The sequence below is a fragment of the Leptinotarsa decemlineata genome, unplaced genomic scaffold (assembly GCF_025532065.1).
Source record: "Leptinotarsa decemlineata unplaced genomic scaffold, Ldec_3_MD MMD2_tig00000026_RagTag_RagTag, whole genome shotgun sequence".
Taxonomy (NCBI): domain Eukaryota; kingdom Metazoa; phylum Arthropoda; class Insecta; order Coleoptera; family Chrysomelidae; genus Leptinotarsa; species Leptinotarsa decemlineata.
Genome location: NW_027412539.1, coordinates 7,973,805 through 7,997,745, shown reverse-complemented (window position 1 = coordinate 7,997,745; position 23,941 = coordinate 7,973,805). Strand labels below are relative to the sequence as shown.

The 23,941-nt window shown below is 36.1% G+C and overlaps 2 protein-coding genes and 1 long non-coding RNA gene across 3 annotated transcripts in view; 1 reads left to right on the top strand and 2 right to left on the bottom strand.

Annotated features, from left to right (window-relative positions):
• Window positions 1-23,941, bottom strand: part of jus (EB domain-containing julius seizure protein) — a gene marked incomplete at its 5' end in the record, with an annotated part of 70,904 nt that overhangs the window by 25,201 nt on the left and 21,762 nt on the right. Inside the window, 2 exons of the mRNA XM_023162885.2 lie at window positions 9,014-9,128; window positions 16,633-16,773. Coding sequence (XP_023018653.2) covers window positions 9,014-9,128; window positions 16,633-16,773 — 256 coding nt within the window. The remainder of the gene's footprint in view (window positions 1-9,013; window positions 9,129-16,632; window positions 16,774-23,941) is intronic.
• Window positions 1,115-4,780, bottom strand: LOC141480925 (uncharacterized). Its single transcript, XM_074171672.1, has 3 exons — window positions 4,123-4,780; window positions 3,932-4,034; window positions 1,115-3,641 (listed from the first exon to the last, which is right to left on the bottom strand). The coding sequence occupies exon 3, from the start codon at window positions 2,462-2,464 to the stop codon at window positions 1,115-1,117; it is 1,350 nt and encodes a 449-aa protein (XP_074027773.1). The 5' UTR covers window positions 2,465-3,641; window positions 3,932-4,034; window positions 4,123-4,780.
• LOC141480927 (uncharacterized) lies at window positions 4,968-5,273 on the top strand. The gene is made up of 2 exons (XR_012464635.1): window positions 4,968-5,102; window positions 5,160-5,273. It is a non-coding gene; the product is annotated as an uncharacterized lncRNA (long non-coding RNA).

The following is a 23,941-nucleotide window of genomic DNA, read 5'->3' as shown; positions in this document are numbered from 1 at the left end:
TCATCAAGAATTGTCAGATGTTTCTCCAGAGTTTGGGTAACGATCACTACATCATCCAAATAGACGAAGACGTGTGGTTCTAGTTCAGGTCCTAGGACGGTATCGATCAACCTCTGCCACGTTGCTGGTGAATTATGTAATCCGAACGGCATCCTTTTAAATTGGAACAAACCACGCCCAGGAACGGTAAACGCTGTATACGGTCTCGACTTTTCCGCCACAGGAACTTGCCAATACGCAGACTTGATATCAAGAGAGGATAAATAATGTGCATTTTTCAATTTATCGAGCGTGTGGGAAACATATGGGAGAGGGTAGCTGTCTCGTTCCGTTACCGAATTTAGTTTTCTGTAATCAACGCAAAAGCGGTAGCTCCCATCTTTCTTCTTAACGAGAAGAACCGGTGACGACCAGCCACTATTCGACTTCTCGATAATATCGTTCTTCAACATCTCTGTTAGTTCTCGATCAATATGTTGTTGAATAATAGGCGACACTGGATAATAACGCTGCTTGATGGGTGGTGAGTTGGTCACGATGACATGTTCAGCTAGATTCGTACAGCCTAAATTATTCCCCATGAGCTCCTTGTTCTTCTCTACTACAGCGTTTAGCCGGGCCTCTTCCAATGGTGATAAAACTGTTTGTCCTCGAAGATGGTCCAATGCGTTCAGATAGCAAATTTCCTCAGAAAATTTCCACTCGTTGTGCCTCAGATTCGGAACCACTCCCATTGCTCTCCAGAAATTCGTTCCCAAAATTAAGTGATGAGGGACATCAGGAACCACTAAAACTCGAATTAATTTCAGCTTGCCTCTTAAACAAAATGGCACTTCACATTCTCCTATACTTTCACATACTTGACCATTGGCAACAGTGCAACTAATTCTCTTTGCTGAATTCAAATGTACCAAATCTTTTACGATTTGCCAACCTGGGTGTCCCAAGATAGTGGCTGAGGCACCTGAGTCTAATAACCCCAGTAAACTACGCCCCAAGACTTCAACTTTAAGGTAGGGTCTCTCATCGTTTTCGGCGTGATCCAGAATATAATCAAGGATTGGTTGAATAGCAGTCGCCGAGTGCAATTTGCGAGCGCCTTCCCCTCGACGATTCAAAGGCGTCGCTTGTCGTTTCCCGACACGGAGCAGTTTGGACAATTACGAACGGTATACCCTTTTCTCTTACATCTGTAGCATTCCAGTTGCTTCGGTAGAGCACATCCTATAGCACGATGTCCGGGTTGATCGCATCGGAAACATACTATCTCCTTCGACTGATTGTTCGACGGAATTCGTGCCGTTGCTATCTCTAAGGCATTCAATTCCTTGGTGACCTCTACGAAAGCCAAATCCTTCTCTATCACGTTGCCACGACGTGCTGATGGTTCTACGTAGCTATTGATTATGTCCCTTCTGGCTTCCATTCTTCGACATACCGAGCGAAGTTCTGAAATGGTTGTGGGTAAGGGTTCACGTAATCTGTCTTGGTAAAAGGGATGTAAATTCTTCATAACTATGTTCAGCTTAGCTTCCTCTGTCATTGGGCAACCTAGGCGGCTGAAGTAGCTTGACATCACTGCAAGATAAACTCCGATGGTTTCTGAGTGGTGTTGAGTCCTTTTCTGCAATTCTTCGAACAATGCGTCAGAATGATTGGCAGAGAGATATTCTTCTCGAAACTCTTCCACTAGTTCTTCCCAGGTCGATACTCGATTCCGACAATCTTTATAAAATTGATACGCCTTGTCAGCAAAAAGGTCCACACCTGAGTCCAACAAAACAGCGTTGGGGACATGTCGCGCTAGTCTCAACTCCTCTATTCCCTCGAAAAATGCTGTCACCGACATTCCTTTACCATCTCCAGAAAACTTCTTCAGATTCCATTTATAAGGCGGAATCATTTTACTGGTTGAGCATGGGTCAAAGACTGGATCTTCCGTCAGAGACGATCGAGCAACTGCTCCTAAGTTAGCATGGAATGATTGCGCTCCCAATCTGCTTTCTAATTGATTTAGTGCAACCGGCACACGCTTCGTATCACTTCTCTTGCTGCTGTCAACTTTATGTGAAAATTCGTCCATCAACGACAGAGCCAAACCCAGGAGTTCGGATTTCCGGGTTTCTTTGTCCTTATCCTTATCTGGGTCCATATTGTCTATACGATTCAACACATGTGCTAGCTTGGTCTGAAGTTTCATTGCCCCGCTACTCGTTCCAGAATCGGTTATGTCATCAATCAGCCTTCTGATATCATCTAGTTTCCCTCTGATTGCAGCCTCATCTTCCTCGAAAGTGAATGGATATGAAGGATATCGAAGACTCTCGCCGTACCTTTCCATCTGCATTACTTGAACCAAACGATGTCTCATTTCCTCACAAGTGCCAGGTGCTACGCCCCGATATGCTAATTCATAGGTCAGTTCGTCTTTATCAAGACGATTTATTACCAGTCTTCTTGCCATAACGCTATTCTACTAGAGTGGTATCAATTAAAAAAAAAAAATATTTATATTTTTCCAAAGTTTCCAAAAGTCACCTACTAAAGCCAAAACGCAAAAAAAAAAAACCTTCTTTTAAGGGCCCCACGTTGGGCGCCAAAATGTCACCTCACAAACCACAAGAGGGGACTAAATCATCTGTCGGTAACAAATAAGACAGATGGGTATCCGCGGCTAAGCTAAACAGTGGAGACGGGAGTGGGTTAAACAACTTAGCAAATTTCAAATAGGTCTTAATGGGCGCCAGGTAAATTTAATCCTCCAGATACCCTAAGTAACTCACAATATCAATAACTTACCAATTAATATTGGAAATAAAAGATAAAAATCCCCAATATGATTTATTCAGTAATCCTAACTTACATGGATTAACCAACAACGCTTCTAAGACAACAATGCAATATTCACACTACTACGCGATGTTCAAATGTCCATACAAGAGCGCGGTGTATCTAACCACGAATTCAATCAGCCATAAATTACGGTAGTAACGATGCTCAAAAAAAACTACAATACGTCGAGTAAAACTACCACGAAAATTGAGTAGGTGAAATCGTAAATACTAGTATCGGATGGTAAGACAAACTCGTTTGCGTCGCGTGAGCTCAGGCGTAGGCGCATCGGTGTCAATCAGCAATCGTGAAAGGAAGAATATACCTCAATTTCCGTTTCACAAATATCTATGTCAATCAGGTATCAATAACAAACTCTTAATCAATAAACGATAAACAAACACTATATCAACAGGTATCAATAAACATAAGGGCAACAATTATTCAAATATCTCAGTATATCACAAATATTCAATTAAATCAATTATAACTTGCGTGCTCCTTTTGGGCCACCCGGTATATGGTGTTAGGCTACCCTGTAGTATGGCGGAGATGGATCACCCTGTAGCACCGGAGATGGATCACCCTGTAGCACCACCAAGATAGATCACCCTGTAGCACCGGTGGATCACCCTGTAGTACGGCGGAGATGGATCACCCTGTAGCACCACCAAGATAGATCACCCTGTAGGGCACGACAAGCTGGACCAGTAATGGATCACCAAATAAGATCCAGAAAGAAAATAAAGGAAAACAGGAACCCTTGACGAAGACAAAAAAAAGCAGGAAGAAAAGCAGGAAGAAAAACCCTACGGAAGAAAATTCTCAATCAGAATCAGATGAAACAAGGTGAGATTCAACCCCCATTCAATAGGACTATTTGACTAATCAATACCCCTGGTATATTTTCATCAAGCAAAGTAGCAAGATAACAAGAGTATATTTTTGGGTGCCCTGTATAACCATATGATCCGTAAAAATCAAGAAAATTGAATGAGTGTTGAAACCTCTCTTCAATACTAATATTCAGTTGAGATATAACGATGGAACCAGAAATTACTAAAATCATTTAAAACACATTTAATGGTAAAATTCTTACCCTGGCCAAGGGGTTTTCTATACGATTCTTCGTGTGCGGTGTTCTGCACGGAAGTCCTGCTGGGACTTGATGAGTGACTGAGGGCCTTCTGTTTCTTATGAATCTAGAGACGAGAAACGAAGGTTGTAGAATTGAAGAAGTGATATCATAGCTAAGATCACATGAGAGATGCGACAGTGATTCAGACATACCTAATTTCGGAAATCCTTCCACCTGGCACGAGTTCGGTATCCACCACAAATCCTCAAAAGAGCTTAAGTTTCCGACTGCAAATATCCACACCAAAATGACCAATCAGTCTTCCACTATACAATCCTGACTTGTAGAAATACTCCCCGTGAAGGATGGCACAAATACAACCAAATATATCCTACAATCAGTCTGATGATACCCTTTGAACTCCGAACCAAGCTCACCGAAGGCTAACTTCCAAATACCAAGAGAATGCCACATCTGACAGCTAACCAGTTGTTGCCACAGTGCATCCAATCTACACTACAAGCACCAAGGGGGCGCTGTGCACAACATCATAAATCTAACAATTCCTCCACAGCCACTTGATACATCATCAACAAGTCCATGACCCATCAAAACTCCTTCTCAAAGCAATGCAACCCTAAAACAACCCTTGACAACTTGAGTAACCGATCAATCCCTCACCCGTGAACAACTGTAGAACTAGTTCGGTGTAAGTCGACGGAACGACACTACGAAAGTTCGGCAGATGTCAACCAACAGCTGTCTCTTAACCTTGTTTACGAATATTTACAAAATATATTGTTCCAACCTATTTTCAACTATTTACCAATCCTTATTCATGCGATGGAATAGAAACATATAAGGTAAGTCGCCATAACCTTCCCTTTCAGTACAAATATTAGAGCATTCATATTATGCAGAATATTTACCGAAAATATCAAACAGTATTCAGAAACCCAGAGGTAACTAATATTGTTTTTCAGGCGATATGGCTCTAATATGTCAGTAAACCTTCTGGAAGTGATGAATAACAATCTATGCAAGAAATATTCTCGGAAAGGTATAGGGAATACGGCAGACAACGGCTGAAAAAAAATGATAGGTGAAGAAAACTGAGAAACAAACAATAACAACTATTTCAACCTAGCGAGGAATTTCGGATCTCCAACGTCGATTGGCAATAGGAGAATGCGTAAGTACTGGTCAAGCAGTTAGTCAGGGAGCATACATTTATTCTTATACATTTCAGGTATGGTTTTCTATGGAACGGAAGATTCCCATTACTATGATGTTAAATGAATAAAATGAACTTGTAACTGAATTACATTGTTAATATCCTCTGAATAAAGATCTTAAAAGGTAAGGTAGTGTTTTTGAAAGGTCACATAAGAGCAGTCTGTGACGAAAAGTTCGTCATCAATAAATGACAATTCTGTCGATTCCATAGTAAATAAACGAACAATATCTACAATATTTACAAGTAAATTTAGACCGTTACAATGCGGAGTGGTGAATTTTCCTCCGTCTCGTCTTACATTTCTTATGAACATCAAGTTATTATTGATTCGTTTTTTAACGTCTGGATGGATAGAAGCACATCTACCAAGATCCGACGGAACATTAAAATTCAGAGCAAAAATATCAACGTGATTTGATTAACATCTTTTAAAAATTCAAGTTTCATTTTTTAAATTTCAATTTAATTTCATTGAATTGAATTTAGGTAACAATGTGATTTACTTTCCCTGTAGAATTTACTTGAAACAAGTCTATCGACTTGTAAATATACCAATAACCGAAATATACTTTCATAAGAAGATGGGGCTGAAGATGATTGGATACATTGCTATTCATATATTCAAGGTGAACGAACACATCACATCTTATCATTTCAACCTCTTGAAAGCTTCTGAATATAAATCACTTATTACCGTCGTATTTTGTGTCATTCGTCAATAGACATATATATATCTTTGGTAGATAGAATTGGTACCTCTGACATAACACACGTTTTGCCAACCAAGTTATCATCATCAGAAGAGGACTAGTCATATTCATACAAAGCTTTATTAAACAGAAAGGTTGGTTGGGTAACAGGATACATTTTTTTCTTGAAAAAACAATTGTTTTCTTGCTGACGTTTCGAATTCAATAAAATTCTTCTTCAGGGCTGTGTAACAATGAAGTTTCATAAAATTACCTCCCACAAAACTTATACGATTATTATCGTTTCAATTTCACAAGAAATAATGAGTTCTTGATTGAATTACTCACGGAAAAGTATTTTTTTTTGTGTTAATAATGTTACTACTTCAAACAGTAGACATATAAGATACATATTGAGAAATAAAAAAACATTGCAATTGAATTATATAGTTATTGTGGTTCTAATCGATTTATATAATAACAACACTTCCAAAATGCAAATCATGAAATTATAAAACAACAACAAAAATTAATTGGCGCTCTGGGGCGACTTTATTGATTCCAGTGGCGCATTTGCTTTTTCAGCTGCAGGAAAACCCGGAGAAACCTGCAGCAGCACATCATCTGAAGATCTTGATCTACCAATGTTCTCTCTCTCATTAAACAAAATGTAGGATGTCTCCAGAGGCTCCAATAAATTCAATACATCGCCAGAACACTTAGTGATACGACTACCGTCAAATTGAAACCAGTCCGTTTCGTGTTTGACCAAGGCGTAATAATGACCAGATTCAAAGCCAGAACCACAGCAAACAATGACTGCATGAAGATAATAATAGTGGTCTGGCAGATTGAAGTGTTCATCTATTTCGAACCTTCGTAAGAGTTTGGTGCTTACGTCAGAGATTGAGTCATGTTTGAAGATCATTAGTGTTATTATTAGATTGACTGGTGCCTCAGCTATACTTGAATTTATATAACAACCAGTTAGTTTGGTGCATGTTTGATAATACAGTCGATCATCACCTGTTAAAAGTTCCATCTTCAGATGATTTAAGAATAAGCTTTGCACGGACTGGTTATTACTTATATTAGGAATCGCTAGTTGAAGTTTCAGAAATTCACATTCGTTTTTGCTATCTTTTGAACATCTACTACAAAGTAAGCAAGTTAGGATTTTTCCAGCAAAATATTTACAAACACAAGACGAGATAGACTGTACGGAATCATTCAATCTAGAGCGGTCAGGAGTATTGATTTTGCTATTGTTTTCCTCACGAAGGGAACAAGAACCCCAAGAATTCGGAACAATCCTCTTGTTGTCTTGACGAGTATCCAGTGTACTTCAAAGACTCCACGAAATCGGTTGGAGGGGAAGATGATATATTCTTACGAAACTGCAGCTGCATGAACAGGTGTTTGAATTTAGGGAATAAGTGGGAAACATTCTCGTTCGCGTTCAAAATTAAAACTTCGTTCTTGAAATTCTTCGTCATGCAAAAAACACATGTAAAGAATCTATTCATAATAAATATATATTAAAAAAATATGAAACATTGCAACAACCAAATTTTCGAGGCAACACCAATACAAAACGACATGAAAACAAACGAATGGCTTTATCTGTGAATAAATTTTGAAAGTAAATCATCTTTCAGCTCTTTTCTGAGTTTTGTAAGCGACAGTGACTTTAATGAATCAGGAAGTCGATTATATAGCCAATATTTAATATATGAAAAGGAGCATCGGAATAATACAGTTTTATAGGAAGGAGTGGCTAGGTTGGGTTAGGTCTAGAGTGAGTGGGTCTAGTCGACCCTCCACCGCAACCCCCAAGGGATTATTGTGGCTCGCACCTATTCACACTCGACCGAATGAACCCAGCTTCTTAACGATGCTGATTAGTTTGTATGGCGAGAGGTCTTTCAGGTCAGATGGTACAAGTACGGCTCTGCCGAACTCTAAAAACCTGATTCGGTCCCCAGCGGGGCAGGCACAAAGTATGTGCTCTACAGTTTCATCATTTTTTAAACAGAGGCGACACACACACTGCCTTCCGACAGTCCGAATCTCTGCATATGATGGTTCAGATGGCAGTAACCTGTAAGGAGGCCTGTTAGACATCGTAGTTCATCCCTACTGTAGTTTCAAGCTTCGAAGGGTGAATGGATGCTTTGGAGTGAGCCAATCTTGAAAGATTTTGGCAGACGTCTTTAAACCTTTTTGCCATCCAGGTGTTCAATGTTTGTTTGGCAAAACCTAAAGCAATGCCAATGACAGGTTCTGGTCCGATGAAGCTACTTGTAGCACCAGCTCAGCAGCTTCATTGCATTCCAGGCCAGTATGGCCCGGAATCCAGGTCAGAGACAATCTGTGAAGTCTTCCTATCAAGGAGAGTCGTTTTTGGCAATTTGCCACCAATATTTTTATTGACCTGTGTATGAGGTTTGAATGATGTTTGAATCTCAAATTCAGGTGATGAATATCGGTACGGAAACTGATCTTTTCATAGAGATAACTTGGTACTTTTGTGAGGATTATATAATGAAAAAAAATGCAAGAGTGGAAATCCTACACTACTCGAATGATGAGAAACAGGTTGTCGCCTGTTTGTTCCAGTGATGAGTCCTAAACAAGAATTCTATAGACTTTGTAGTCTTGTCAGACTGTAATAAACTTGGGCCATACATAGTATCCGCTTAGTGTGTTCAAGTAATAATCTCCATTCGGAATATGAAATACAACTTATACAACTAGTATTCACATACTAGATTCATTCATTGTCACAAATAAATATTTTCAATACTTCCAATTCAACTCTCTATTTGCGCTTTGCCGATTTCCGATTCATATTGACTGTGTTAACATTAATAGGAGGGTAAGGTTTTTTATGAGAAAACTAATATTTCTCAAATGTATGTAGAGTCTGAAAAAAAAGTTTCACTTGAATATTTGAAATATTCTTGTGTATCCATCTATATTTCTATTGAATTATATTCTTATTTCTGCATCCATTGTATTGAACAACTTGGACAAAGCTTCAAACCGGTACATCCAGGAACGTATTCTTATACATTTCAATGACCAAATTTGAAGTCAACTGAGAGCAAAGTCAATTCTTTTCTTAGATTTATGACTTCAATATTAAACCTTAATATTCAACTTTACGATACTTACTTGCTGAATAATCGTAAAACAACGCAGATGGTAATGAACATCAGAAACATCGCCACCAGAATTCCAATCATTGCCGGGTCGATATATTTTTCTGGAGTGTACTTTGTTTGAACATCTGAAAATAATCGATGAATGTATTATATACGGGTATGATATTCAATTCGAAATTTAAGCCATTTTATCATTTCAAAAGTTATTTTTGCTAAATTTTCAAAAACGAATGAAATGTGAATTGAACAAGCATATTGACCCCTTAAAATTATCATATAGGATGTACTATTCAAAATTTACCGCAAAAAATCACCACTATAGTAAAACCAATAATGATTGAGAGTAAAGCGCGTTGTCATATCTAAATTTTACGTTACCAGTTTATAGCAGAATCAAAATATAGTAAGCAGTAGAATTGTAGGTTGTGGCAAATTATAGATAATACACAATACTAGTACGATTAAAAGGTATTATTTATGACAAAAATCAGTAATGAGCTTGTAATGAGTAATACTTATACATTTCCTGATTACTGATCAGTTAAAATTCATTATTTTCTGTATAGTGTTAGATATTTATTACAACTAGTGGCAACGCTGTACGCAACGATATTTCTGTCTTTGTCACTTTACCGTAAATTCCATCTCATCGTTGCAGTCCTCACTAATGTACTTGCAGCCATGAGCGTATCATTGGTTTGTGAATTATACAGCGTGAATTGTACGTTTTACAGTTAAATTAGTCAGCAATCGACGTGTTGTGATAACAATTGGTGAAAATAATAGTGCTAATAAGTGTTTAAGCGTTACATAATTATATTTCTACACCGTTCTCAAACTACTCAAAAAATGGGAGACATGGTCGGGCCTTCCATGTCGAAAAAGGTAAAACGGTCGGAGTCTCGGTCAGTAAGAGAAAAACAAATTATACTGCGAGTATTTCACTGTCTTGAAAGAGATCATCAGTCACCAAAAGATGACTTTGTGCATATGTGCTGTAATTCTACGTGTGTACCTCCGAATAACCAACCGGGCATTTCTACATCATTAAGTTCCACAATTACAAAAGATAAATTAGTTGATATGTGCTCTGATTATACCGGTGTACCAAAATCATCGATTTACAAAATACTAAGAGAAGCAGAAATTCATGGGGACGTACAAACGCCAAAAACTAGTAGCGGACGAAAAAAAATCACAGTTGATGAAGAAGCCAAAACCAGTATACGCAAAACTATTCACAGTTTCTTTTTCAGAAATGAGCTGCCCACACTACAAACAGTTCTGGAGGCACTTAGCGATCATGAATTGGTCCCAAAAATGAGTAAAGAAACTTTTAGGAAACTTGTACACGAAATGAAATTTACGTACGGAAAAGTTGACAGAAAAAGCATTCTTATTGAACGTCAAGAAATAATAGCATGGAGAAGAAACTATCTAAGAAAAATTGACGAATTTCGGAAGCTCAAAAAAAATTGTACTTCATGGACGAGACATGGGTTAACCAAGGACATACAGTCAAAAAAGTATGGCAGGATGGTAATATAACAAGTGCACGACAAGCCTTTAATAAAGGTTTGTCAGTTGGGTTAAAACAGCCATCTGGAAAAGGTAGTCGTCTGATAGTTACGCATATAGGAAGCGACAGTGGATTTTTACCAAATGGTGAATTAATATTTTAATCTAAGAAAACAGGCGACTATCATAAAGAGATGAATGCGGAGGTGCAACATCACCTACAAGAAGCTATTCGAACTGTTTCTGCAGAAGACTGGAAAAAATGCATGCAGCATGTTTTAAAAGAGGAGCAAACAATGTGGGACGTAGACAACCGTATTGAACACAATATTGAACCAATCATAATTCACTTTGATGATAGCGGTAGCAACAGTGACGAATCTGAGGTTGAAGATTAGACGAAAATTTGTACATTTACATTTATATTATATTCTATTATCAAAAATTTGTAATTTGTATTTTCTAGTACCCCTGACGATGAGTTTAAGTTACTCGAAAGCTTGAGAATAGTTATAAAGAGTTCACTTATTAATTGCTGCAACCCAATAGTGAAATATATATATATATATATATATATATATATATATATATATATATATATATATATATATATATGTATATATATATATATATATATATATATATATATATATATATATATATATATATTGTGTTTTTTATTAATATTGTTAATTTATTTGGTACCTACTATAATTACCACGATTATTATTCCATTTTCATAAGGCCCACCTAATGACTACAACGATTAGGTAAATTACGATATTGCAAAGTTTTAATGAAATAAATAAAAAATGTGTATGAATATTTTAACTAATTGTACTGAGAATTTTTCTTTCATTCTTAACCCTCTCAAAAATTAATAAGCACGCCCCCGATTTGCTGTCAACTGGGCTTACTTCTACTCTCAATCATTATTGGTTTTAGTATAGAGGTAACATTTTTCGCAAAAGTTAAAAAACGAGTCAAGTTTGTCAAGCGGAAAAGTTTTGATCTAGAAACTATTGCAGAACCGTCAACTACCAGGAATGACATATCTACATGTTTGAAACAGGACTGTATGTCGAGGAGTACCTCTTTGAGAAGGAATTCTCATTCCATATTGAATGCTATTTTTGAAGCTTTTTCTGTGCTGCTTCGCGAAAAACATTTATCCTCCATTCATCCAATGAGACAGGCGGTGTGCGATACAGTGCGATACAGTTCCATTTTATGTGTCCCCACAAAAAATCTAAAAGATTCAAGTTGGGTGAACGGGGAGTCCACTTGATTGCATCCCTTCCTTCGATCCGGCGACATTTTGGTAGCAATATAAAGAAGCATTGCATTGTTGAAATATCATATCGATATCATTTTGGAGTTGATCCAGGCACTTATTACCTGCTGAGATACTTGTGATATACTGTTTTGAACCTTTGGTAAAGTAATGAATATTACTGGAGTTTTTTCCCAACACCAAATCGTTTCAAAGTAAAAAGTTTTATCTTCCTCTTGAAGATGATCACTTGGTGATCGAAACACGTGTCGAGGTGTAAAAATAACGATTTGGTGTTGGGAAAAAACTCCAGTAATATTCACCTGCTGAGATACTGATTGAATGGTAAACACTACAAATTGTTCGGAGGAAATTTATCTTCAACATTCAAATTCGATTCAAAATTTGTATTTATCGGAAAACGTATTGTTGGATTTTCAAAGCTGCATGTCTTCTGAATCCGTGAACCGGTTTATAAAAGCAAATCAGGAAGTCAGATGCAATTTCCAATATGAAGTCACTTATTTAAAATTTGCAGTTATGCAATGGTTTTTGATCAATTTAACATGTTGTTTTCTGGCATTTCTTCTTGAGATTTGATTCAGATGTGTATTGAGAATACTGAAGAATTAATCGAGGAGTTGTAATCTTGTATAAGAAAAATGTTTTTTCGTGTTCGGAAGTTCAAAGGGATGCTAATGAGGAGTCAAAACCAAGTGTTTTCGACCCGAAACTACGACAAGTGGACTTCAAGGACGATAGATTTCTATGCGAGACAAATTTCATAACAGAGGTCTTTCACATATTACGTTGAGAATTGTTTATATGAATGATATTTGTTTCAATTCCATAAGAAATATGTGAAAGTGGTTTTGGAAGTTTCCCATATTTTTTGAATGAAATTGGAGAAGTAAAGAGACGAAAAGGTTTTTAGTAAATTGATGAATGTAGCTATTACTATGTGATAGGAGGTCATAGTGAAAAATGATTTACAATTTCCTATGTTTTTATACCACTTGTTTTTTAATTAACGTTACTGCAGTTTCGTCCTGCAAGGGCATTTTCGAACTAATACAATAAACAAATATGAGTGATATAAAAACATAGAGTTTTATTTCTCATTTTTCATTAAAAGCTCTTTCCCAGAACCTAAGAAACTGTATCGAGCGATTTTCCCAGTTTGTTAGTCTGCAGGTTTTTGCAAAACGTTTGGTTTACGACTGAGAGGAATATTATTGAAGACAATGAGGTAATATAACCATAACCTTTCACCGGTTACTTTTTATAATTTCTACCGCAGTCGTAGACAAAACGTCAGGCATATAAACCTTCAGAACATAGCCGACAAATCCGAAAAATAGTTTTGACATCTTCGGCGTGATTAACTGAAGAATTATTATTACTGGAGTTTTGTCCTAACACCAAACCGTTATTTTAACACCTCGACACGTGTTTCGATCATCTTCAGGAGAAATATTAAAACTTGATCTTCAAGATGTAGATTGAAACTTAATCTTCTTCTTCAATTTTGAATCTTTTCATCTTCATCTTAAAGATTAAGTTTTAATCTTCAAGATCATCAGTAGTCCAGTCATTTAAGGTTTTATCTGCGAAAAAATTCCTACTGAGCTGAATTTTGGTATACACCTCCATTATGGCGTTTTAATGAAGATGTAAAAAATCGACATTGATATCGTATTGGCTAAAGAAGTTACAAGGGTCAAAGGTCACGAAAATCAGTTTTTCGCGATCTATGGCTCGGAGGTCAATAAAGGTCATTATGAAAATTATTCCTCATACGATTATCTACAAAAAATGTCTCTTGCATTTTTTTGTAGTCAACCGTTTTCGGACTAGAGCGCTGATAAAGCGACTACATTATGATGATGCACTCGTTTCCGCACCACCTTTGAGGTAGAATGCAAGGCGCGTTTTTTTTATATGGTTTCCCCCGTAGGAATAATCCATGAACTGTAATAAAAAGTTTTTCTTATTTTATGCTCAATAATTTTGATTTGTACATTGAAAAATAGGGAAAAAAATTGTACCTAATTTTCGTTTGTATTCATTCGTCGTCAATATCCTCAATTTCAACTTCATCAAAAGTTGCTGACAAAACATCGAGTGGACTTATTGCTGTATTTAAATCAACATCTTCATCATTTTCTTCAGTTGTGGACTTTGTGTTTAAGCATGACTGACCACAACAATGTCCACAAGCTTTAGAACATCTCAATCCAATTTTTTTACATCCACATTTGCCGCCACAACCTTTTGTACAATTACAAAAGATTGTGTTTAGTAGATCATCGGGTGCTGGTGGCAATAAAGTTGTTATTAGTTGTAATATATTATTTTTCAACTCCCAGCTCCACTGTTCTGGATCAATTTCTTTTCCTAGCCAGGTTTGTATTTGATAACAGACACGATAAATATGCTGTTGATCTGCTGAAGAAGTGGGTGATAATAATTGAAATTTCACAGCTGTGCTTTGTCTTGTTATAGTTTAGCAAAGCTGCAGTATCTGTAATTGTCAATTGCATTTTCTGATTTTGGAGCACCGTACATTGCTAGAAGAAAATGTATTCCAGCATTGTCAAGGGCATCTCGAGCGCAATTTTCTTGTTGGAATATTTCTGCAGAATTGTGTAAATCGGATCTTTTTTCAAACATTTTCATGACTTTAACTTTTCCTTTCCCAAAAAGTGTTGAAGTTGTGTCACATCCGGTCATAGCATGTAGAAACAGAATATTTTTCTAGCAGTGTGGATACTTGTTGAGGCTCTCAGTCGAGTATTTTTTTGTTTCAACTTTGTTTTTCCTTGGTTTCTTAAAAAAATGGATGTAGGTTGATCAAGTATTTGTGTGCGTGCTATGAGAAGTACCAATAGATCTATGTCTTCGCCAACGATAATTGTAGTATTATTTATTGATTTTTCAATTGCTGTTTCAACTATTAAGACGTCAGTATTATCACGTGATTGTCCTGTAGAAATACCAACTTTTTCGAAATTCTTAATGATCATTTCAATAAATTTTCTTTTGATAAATCGATTAGATAGGACTGACTGACTGATAGGAACTTCCATCGATTCATTGAAGTGCACTTCACAAGATGTAGAAACGGCTGCGCTTCATCTTAGTTGTTCCATCGCTTTGATATTTTTACTGGTATCGGAGTCACCATCAAAAATGACAACAGTATTTTGACCAAAATTGTTCGATAAATAATTGATATATTTGTTAATGATAATATTGAAAGTGTAATTTTTTTGCCATACAACACGATGCATAAGAAATCCACCATCAATTATGTATGTTGCATTATCACAAACTAATTGATAATTAATTGGCTCCAACTATTGATATATTTTTGATTTCTGAGTTTTTCTTATGCCAACATTATCAAATAGTGCTGTTGGATATGGACTTAATTCATACTGTGAATATTCACAGATATTTTCCTCAAATTTTTTATTTAAACTAATTCGTTGAAATAGCAATAACGGATCGATAGGTACATCTGCCAGTGGAGGTCATTTGTATTATATATAGTAGATTTTACTAAGTTCCGAAACCTCTATGATATAAGTATATTTGTCACAAAACGCCCAAGTAGAAGTTAGAAGTTTTAAGAAAACTTAAATACATTGATAAAAAGCAATAGAGTTGACGCCTTATATAATAATAATAATAATAATGATAATAATAATATTTATTTCAGAATATCAATACAAAGAATGATACAAAATTTCGATATATAATGAAATAAATATGGTTGAACTCCACGAGGGTTTCCCCTGTATACGGTATATCTATAATACCCTATGTGAGTGCATTCTACTCGCTTTCTCAGCGCTCTAGTCCGAAAACGGTTGACTTTACAGAAAAATGCAAGAGACATTTTTTGTAGATAATCTTTATAGACATCCGAGACATAGGTCGCGAGATATTCGCGAAAAACTGCTTTTCGTGACCTTTTGACCATTATAACTTTTTTAGCCGTCACGATATCAATGTCGATTTTTCACATCTTCATTAAAACGCCATAATGAAGGTGTATACTTAAATTCAGCTCAGTAATAATTTTTCCGCAGATTGAGGTTTAAAAAAGGTAAAATGACTGGATTACAGGTTTACAATACAACATCAGCTACTCGTGAAGAACTAGAGCATAAAGTAAGGGTGGCATTCCAGAAAATCAGTGAGGAACAGCTAATCAATGTGAAGCGCGCAACAATTGAAAAAGTTGAACTCTGCCGTGATCAAGGAGGAGATCATTTTAAAAATTCATAATCTTAATGGAGTAATTTACGACTTTCTTGCAATTATTCACAAAAAGAGAAAATACATTGAAAATGTGTAGCATCAAATTATTCGTAAGAAAATGATCTTTCACAAAAAGCCAACGAGCCACGCCATTTCCATTTGAAAAAATCAAAAATTCACATTCACGACTGTGAAATAATTCTTAAAACGACTGTGAAGTCATAAGCCCCAAAGTCGTTGTCCTCCCATGTTACTTGATCAAGAAAGAAGCGATTTACACGATCCATGGCATTCTAGATAAAAAAATATAAATTGGAATAAAAATGATTTTGTTTGTCAAATATCGACAAGTGAAGTATTGTTGGATTTAGAATGTCATTCTCGATCGAAATAAGTGAAAATATATAGGATATCCCATTGAAAAACGAAATTAGGGGTCATTTCCGGTCAAACCGGAAGTACCGCAAAGCAATTAAATATGTCAAAAAAATGTAAATGGGACTATAATACACAAACCCCAAATTTCGTTTTTCTATCTCCAATAATAAAAAAGGATCTTCAATACTCACTTATACAATCGATGATTCCATCGGGCCTGAATATAGGTTGTTTTTCGAATCGGCAGATGCATATTCCTTCTTTGCATTCAGTTTGAAAATTGACGGCTTCACACTGCGCATTGAACGTACATGACTCATTCACTCGAGCAGCTGAAATATTAATACAATAATTACTACGTTAACGATTGTACTCCAATGAATTAGCAAATAACGATGATTGGGATTTATTGAACATAAATTCGGTCAGACGAAATTCGCATGTTAGCAATACAAATTTGATGATCAGGATTGCAAAGTTATTCGAATAATTTCAGTAAGTTCCAATTGGTCAACAATCTTCAAGTATGACTTCAATATAGATAGAGAAGTTATTAATTGGACATAGCACTCAAGATAGTGGCAAACCATAAACAATTGTTTCGGGCTTTTGTTCCTCAACACTTGGTTACCAAAAAAAATGTACAAATGCACGGAGCCACCACCAGGAGTCAGCCGCACATTTGTGGTTTCAGTTGATAGATCTTGTGTTTACAAGAAAACTATCAAGCAGCTATAGGTACCTGCGTGACATCCGAGTCCAATAAATAATACAAATATGAAGTAATTTGATGGATGCAGCCGTTACTACGTGATAGGAAATCATAATGAAGAAAAGAGAAATGAAACTTTCTATGTTTTACCACTTTTATTTGTAACTAACGTTACTGCAGTTTTGTTACTTCTTTATTGTTACTTCTTTACTGCTTTATGTATAAGTTTGAAAGTATCCGTATAGGACGAAACTTTATTGTATAAGTTTGAAAATGTTCGTATAGGACGGAACTGCAGTTACAAATAAAAGTGGTAAAAACATAGAAAATTTCATTTCTCTTTTCTTCACAAATATGAAGGTTATTGAGTGTCTTGATATAGATACAGAATTTATTATTCGGACATAGCATTCAAGATAGTGGCAAATCATAGACACGTGTATAGCTATAGCTGCCTCCGTGGTGATTTTGACAGTTTTCTTGTAAAGATCTATTAACTGAAGATCCATTAACTGAAACCACAAATGTGCGGCTGGCTCCTGCTGGTGGCTCCGTGCATCTTTTGGTAACCAAGTGTTGCCCATCCTTTCACTTGGCTGCATCATACTGATGATGGGCCACAAGCCCGAAACACTACACCGATAACAATTTATCGGAGTCGCGTGGGTGAGGGGGACACAGCTGCCGGGTCGCTTGAGCGAAAAAAAAGCGCAATATCGTTCGACACGTTCATGTCGGGTCAGCAAGAAGAGTGCAATCCTCTATTTTCCTCGTGAAAACGATTTTTTTTCTAAACAACGTGAAAAAACAGATGAAATGCAAATTTTCACGAATAAAATTCCGTAGATTCCATCTCCACCATTTCGAGTTCAACATTTGAGTGAAAATCACAGTTACCATCAATTATAATAATCTTCATTCTAAATTAACCCAACTGATTTCCTTATTATATTGAGTGAACCTTGGTTAAAAAAACTCAGTGAGAAACACTATTATGATTGGTTTCAATTTTTTCAATGACAATGCCTACAATAGGTACATTTTAAAATATTAAGAAGATCATTAGATGAAGACATGAACATTTTCGTTTTCAGTCAAAATTTAATTGAAATATTTCAACCAACACCGAGTATTTCGTTGTCCATCGGTTAGCTATATGAATAAACCCCCGCTATTTATTTTTATCAAATTACCACCCGGAGGTTTTCCCATGAATTTAGACTGGGAATTTCACGGGAGCACGTATATCTCAATTTCAGATTGCTTTGCCTCTGAAAATTATTTGAATTTCAGATAAGAGAAAATCAATCTATAGTAGTCGATCATTAGGGCCACATTCATATTCATGAATGGGAGGTTCAGTGTTTTGTTAGCTATGTATTTGAAAGGTAATTGAAAACTGAGGTAAGTTTAGGACTTCGCAAGATGTTTGTTTGAAGTTTGGTCTATTATTTTTTTGAACATATCTTTATCTAGCGGAGTGAAATAATATGCTTGCAAATACCATCTATTTTTCTTTTTCAGGAACTACTTGTGTCAGAATTATTCACACGAATTTTGAAAAGTTGATAGTAACATCAAAAGACAATTTACAAACTCCAGGAAGACACACTCAATCGTTAAGATATAAAATTCGTCCCAACAGTTCTCTCAATTCAATAAGATCGAACCACTCTATATCCACCACTCTATAACATGTTATGTAGTTTGTATAATAATATTCCAGAAAAATATAAAGTTAGTAGAGTTTTCTTATTTAAGTACTGTTACAAAAAATATCTCATCGCTGCTCAATCAGAAAGTCATTGATTTCATAGATTTTATACTTCTGAAAAATTTTCAGTATGAACATTCAACATGGTTTCTCTCCCTCTTCCCTCTCTCCTTCCTCTTTTTCTTTGTCTCCTATTTTTTTGTTTTTTCTCTAGTTTAGTTTGCTTTTCTTCAAGGCTAGAACTAAGATCAACAGTATCCTTCTGGTACATGTTGTTTCTAGCCTCATTTGTAGTTCTTTTTATTAGATAGATAGATAGATAGAGAATATATTACCTTTTTGTGCCATTTGTACAATGTATAGGTTCGTCACATAGAATAAGAAATATTGTACAGTAAATAAAAATTGTATCACGCAAATATCACAAGAGACAACATACATTGTTACATCATATTAAAAGATTAGACTCATCAATTTTCATGTATGGTTCATATACTCATTCAGATCATAAAAACATCTATTCGAAAGAAATTTCTTCAATTCCACCTTGAACTTTTTTGGTGAAAGTTGCATTAGGTGATTTGGCAATAAATTATAGAGGTGAACACCTGCCCATTCTGGTGATTTTTTGTAGTAAGCGTGATTGAGTTTTGATTGATATAAGTGATGATTGTTTCGTGTTCTATACTGATGTATTTGAGCATTCGATGTAAGCTTTGTTTTGTTATTATGTACGAATATAAGTATTTTAAATAGGTAAATGCAAGTGGTAGTCAGAATTTTATTTCTTTTAAAAGTTCCTCTGCAAGACTCACCAAAATCTAAGTCGAATATTAATCTTATTATTCTCTTTTGTTGCCTGAAAGCACGCACCCATTCGTTGGCTTGACCCCAAGAGATAATATTGTAGCTAAGTGTAGAATACACCATGCCAAAGTAAACACTCATGAGTGAATGTCTGTCAAGAGTGTCTTTCAAGGCATGGATAGCATAAAATGATTTATTGAGCTTGCCACAGACTGTGTTAATTTGTTCATTCCATTGAATGTTTGAATCTAAAACAGTTCCTAAAAATAGAGTTTGTTGGCTACATTTAACAGTATAACCATCAAATTCCATCACATCCATTGTGTAAACTCGTCTTTTTGTGAACTCCATAATTTTTTTTTGAAATTTTCACCAATAGGTGATTAGCCAAACACCATCGGGAGAACTGTTCAATGACATTTCTGATTTTCGAAATTATAGATAGTTTTATAGATTGAATAATAATTGTATTTATAAGTAATGAGGAACTACAAATAAATATTATATTACTGTATAGTTTTCAGCAATACATTTGATTTTTCTCATAAAATTACCCACTATTTGAAACATTTCTTTCGGCAAAAATAATTATCAGTTTCAGATATATACTCTTCAAGATTTTAAACCATGAAAATGTTTTTAAGAGAACTTAATTGAGATGCTCAAGTTAAAATTGAAAAAAAATGATACCAAAGTCCATAAGTATTGAACAAAAATTTTTTTACAAAATGGTGAATGGTGAATGGTTGTTAGAAAAGCATGGTAAAATCGTCTAATAAAAATGAATAATACTTTCACGTTTTTAGTCCCTCCTATCCCGTGGGTTGGGCTACCTATTGGGCGCGTCCCCAGGTGGCGGATAGGGGAATGGCCAGGGGACTGGGAGCCCTGTCCGTGAAGCCAATGTGGCCTTACGGACAGGGTCGCCGGACTCCTGGTCAGTGGCAGAAATAAGTAGGGTGAGGGGAACCAAAACTCCCCAAAAGCCTTTGCGAAACATGCCACAGTGGACCAACCTACCCAAGCTAAGGTGTAACGAATCGTGCCGACAGCTGAATGGCCGCAGGGTGATAAGCGGTTACGAACGATCCCCTTGGAGAACCGGGCGGAACCTCATTGTAATCAGCCTTTCTGTGGTAATGCGGAGATCTGCCAGATGGACCAACTCTTCCCTTGCTACTCGTGGGAACACAAATGAATGAAACAAACACAAAAACAGACACAGAAAAAACAAAAACCAATCCCGAGGCTGAACAGAAATGCTCACCTCAATCTATGGCTGTGGCTGGGGATGAACAGAAATGTCCACCACAATTTACCGCTTGGAATAAGGCTGGACATGGCAGATCACCTTGTGATATAATACAAAGGCCAAGGCGTAAGCGCATTCGTAGCGCCGAGACTAAAAGGAGAAAGAGAGCGATAGAGGCAAGAGTGGCAGCAACTATAAGTGCACCCTCCTTCCCCACTCTACCTCCAACAGCAAGGCACTTCCTGCGGCGGACGCAAAGAGCTCCGCCTTGAATAAAGGTAAGTAACTGGCTGCCCCTGTAGGAAAGCGCTCTTACTTGAGCACCTCCATGGAGAGAACCCCAAGAAGGTTGAAGAAGCCGCGCAACGACAGTAATGTCGCTGCACCTTCCAAAACCTTCATGAAGGCCGTCGTGAGACACCTCAAGGTTGCCAAAGAGAGTATGTGTTCGGAAAGTTTTAGCCTTCACCTGCCGATATAAAGGAGATGTCTTCTAGTGACCTCTCCACCTTCCTGGAAAGGACAGGATGGACGATGACCTAGGAGGACAACTCCTCGGGAGGATGTACAATGGGTCACATGTGGCCTAAGTGCTGTGGTTATACACTCACCCTTCCTACTCTACAGATACAGATAGTCCCTCCTATGAACCACCTCTGGACGTGACAATCCGATAACGATAATCACAGTGGCATGTGATCACGTATATACGAGAACATTCAATGAGCTATGTATACTGAAAGTGAAGTGACTTATCAGTTTCAAACAGTGTCTAGGTGAAATGCGATAAATATAAAGCCTAATATGAATATGGTGTTCCGTTGCTATAGTCTTCAGGTACTTTTCTTGGTTTTTTACGAGGACCGCCTGTCCGGTACTGATGATTTCCAACAGACTAAAATTGATGTTCACCGGTGGTTCTTAAATCGAAATCAAATTGGGAATGATCAGAATTCTACTCATCTATTGATTTTTTGATTTTCATGGAATTATTTTCCAGCAGATTAAGAAGACTGTCCCAATGTAAAACTTTGAACTCATATACGTTTGATAATAAATCATGATTCGTTTGTCGCTGCAGTATTAAAACCAATTCCATCCATGAATAATTTCGTTATTTTGTACAAAAACTATCATTGACATGTTTCTATCTGTCTCCTTTGAAAGTTTGCTACTTTTTATATTCCAAATCAGCAAATAGAGAAAACATTTCCAAAACGAAAATCATCACTACCGTAGTTGATTACTATGTGAAAATTTATGGTATTCTGAGAACTCTAGTGACGTGAATGCTATTTCAATCAAAGTCTATGTTCATCCGAAATTCCTTTTGAGTTTACAGGACAATGATCAACTGACAATTTTTTTTCATTACAATTCAATTTAGTTATTCACAATCGATAGTTGCAATTTTTGCATGCAACATGAAACATTTTATCGATTATATAAATTTTTCATAACCTTCTGGGAATTTTATAAATGCGATGCATGTCTCATAACGGAATTAATAGTGAACCAAATTATTAATGGAAAATGTATCGAATATTGACGGGCATATTTCATGATGTCATAGGCGTAGAGTCTGTTACAGTTCTTGAATTTGCTGAAATAGATCAAATTATTATTATTATTATGTCATTTTTGATTTCATGTGATCTGTTCAGAAACATTTGTTTAAAATCTGTTATCCCGTTAACCAGCTGTCACATGCTCAGGAACGAGCAGGAACGAAAACCCTTAGAAGTCGAAACTCGTACAAGGTGAGGATTAACGGGACGTTATCTTTTGGAATGCGATTCGTTCTACGGGTTGGACGAAACGCAGTAGGAATTTATTGTCCGGCCGTTGAGCTCGAACCACCGCTCTATGATTCGCTCAATTGAATGAATCGAACTGTGATACTAGTAATATTTTGTTTATGAAGGAAAAATGAATGTTTTCGTATTTGTTTCTTTTTTATTTTGACACTGCTTCTTTCTCGAAAACTCTAAAATGTTATTTGTTTCGGGTTGTCACCAGCGAAATATCGCTGTTTCATTTATATCCAATTTAAACTGTTCAACAGTTTTTTTTTTTATAAAACTCTCATCATTGAAATGAATATGCAAAATTTAAATTTAAGGCACCAAAGTGATGGACATGGAAGCATTTCGGGTTTGAAAGTAATATCTGAACATTTTAATAGATGGAAAAAGCAGAGGACAAATTTTTTAGGAGATATATTAGTTTGAACAATCATCCACTTTTTTTTTCATAAACTACACCTTACAATTTGATTTCCACAAACTTTATTTGAGGAATATTTTACGATTTGTTGCTTCTTACGCTAATATTTATACACCATAAGTAACTACAATTGAGGTTCATTGGCGGTAGATTCGGATACATTTCATTGAACTTTCTACATGTTCTGCTGATAATTTTGTCACACTGTCCAAAAATAATAAACAAATTCATAAGAACTTCGTTTGAATAGTTTTGTTCCATCATTTTGAAGGTATTTGCAACTTCTGAAGTGACGAAAAAGTCGATATTATTAGGAGAATGTCACAACGCTACTGTCAAATAGTAATCATGGCCTGCTTACCAAATACCGAATGGAAATACCATTCTGAAGGGACATTTTCACAAATAAATGTTCATAAGTCCGAAACTTGACTAGTTAGGTATAGGTATGATATACATAGAAAGAAAGCAAATTTCAGCAGCTTTCCGAATTTTCAATAATATACAGGGTGTTCTATTTAAAATAATCAAATTTCAGCAACTTTTTCAAGCAAACGAAAAAACTGTATTTTTTTACCACCCTGTATTGAAGTAACGGAGATTAGGCTGACGTGTGGGAAGTGTCCAAGTATCACCTAACTTCAAACCAAATTTCGATATCATAGTACTTCTTAATTAAAAGATATCGGCATTTTTAGAAGTCATGATTTTCGAAGAAAAAAATTGAAATTAATTTTTATTTCGAAAACGGTAACAGATAGGTATAGGAAAATATCAAGAAAAGTTGTC

Excerpts from the sequence above, each read along its gene's own strand:
- LOC141480925 (XM_074171672.1), bottom strand. The coding sequence starts at position 2,464 with ATGGCAAGAAGACTGGTAATAAATCGTCTTGATAAAGACGAACTGACC.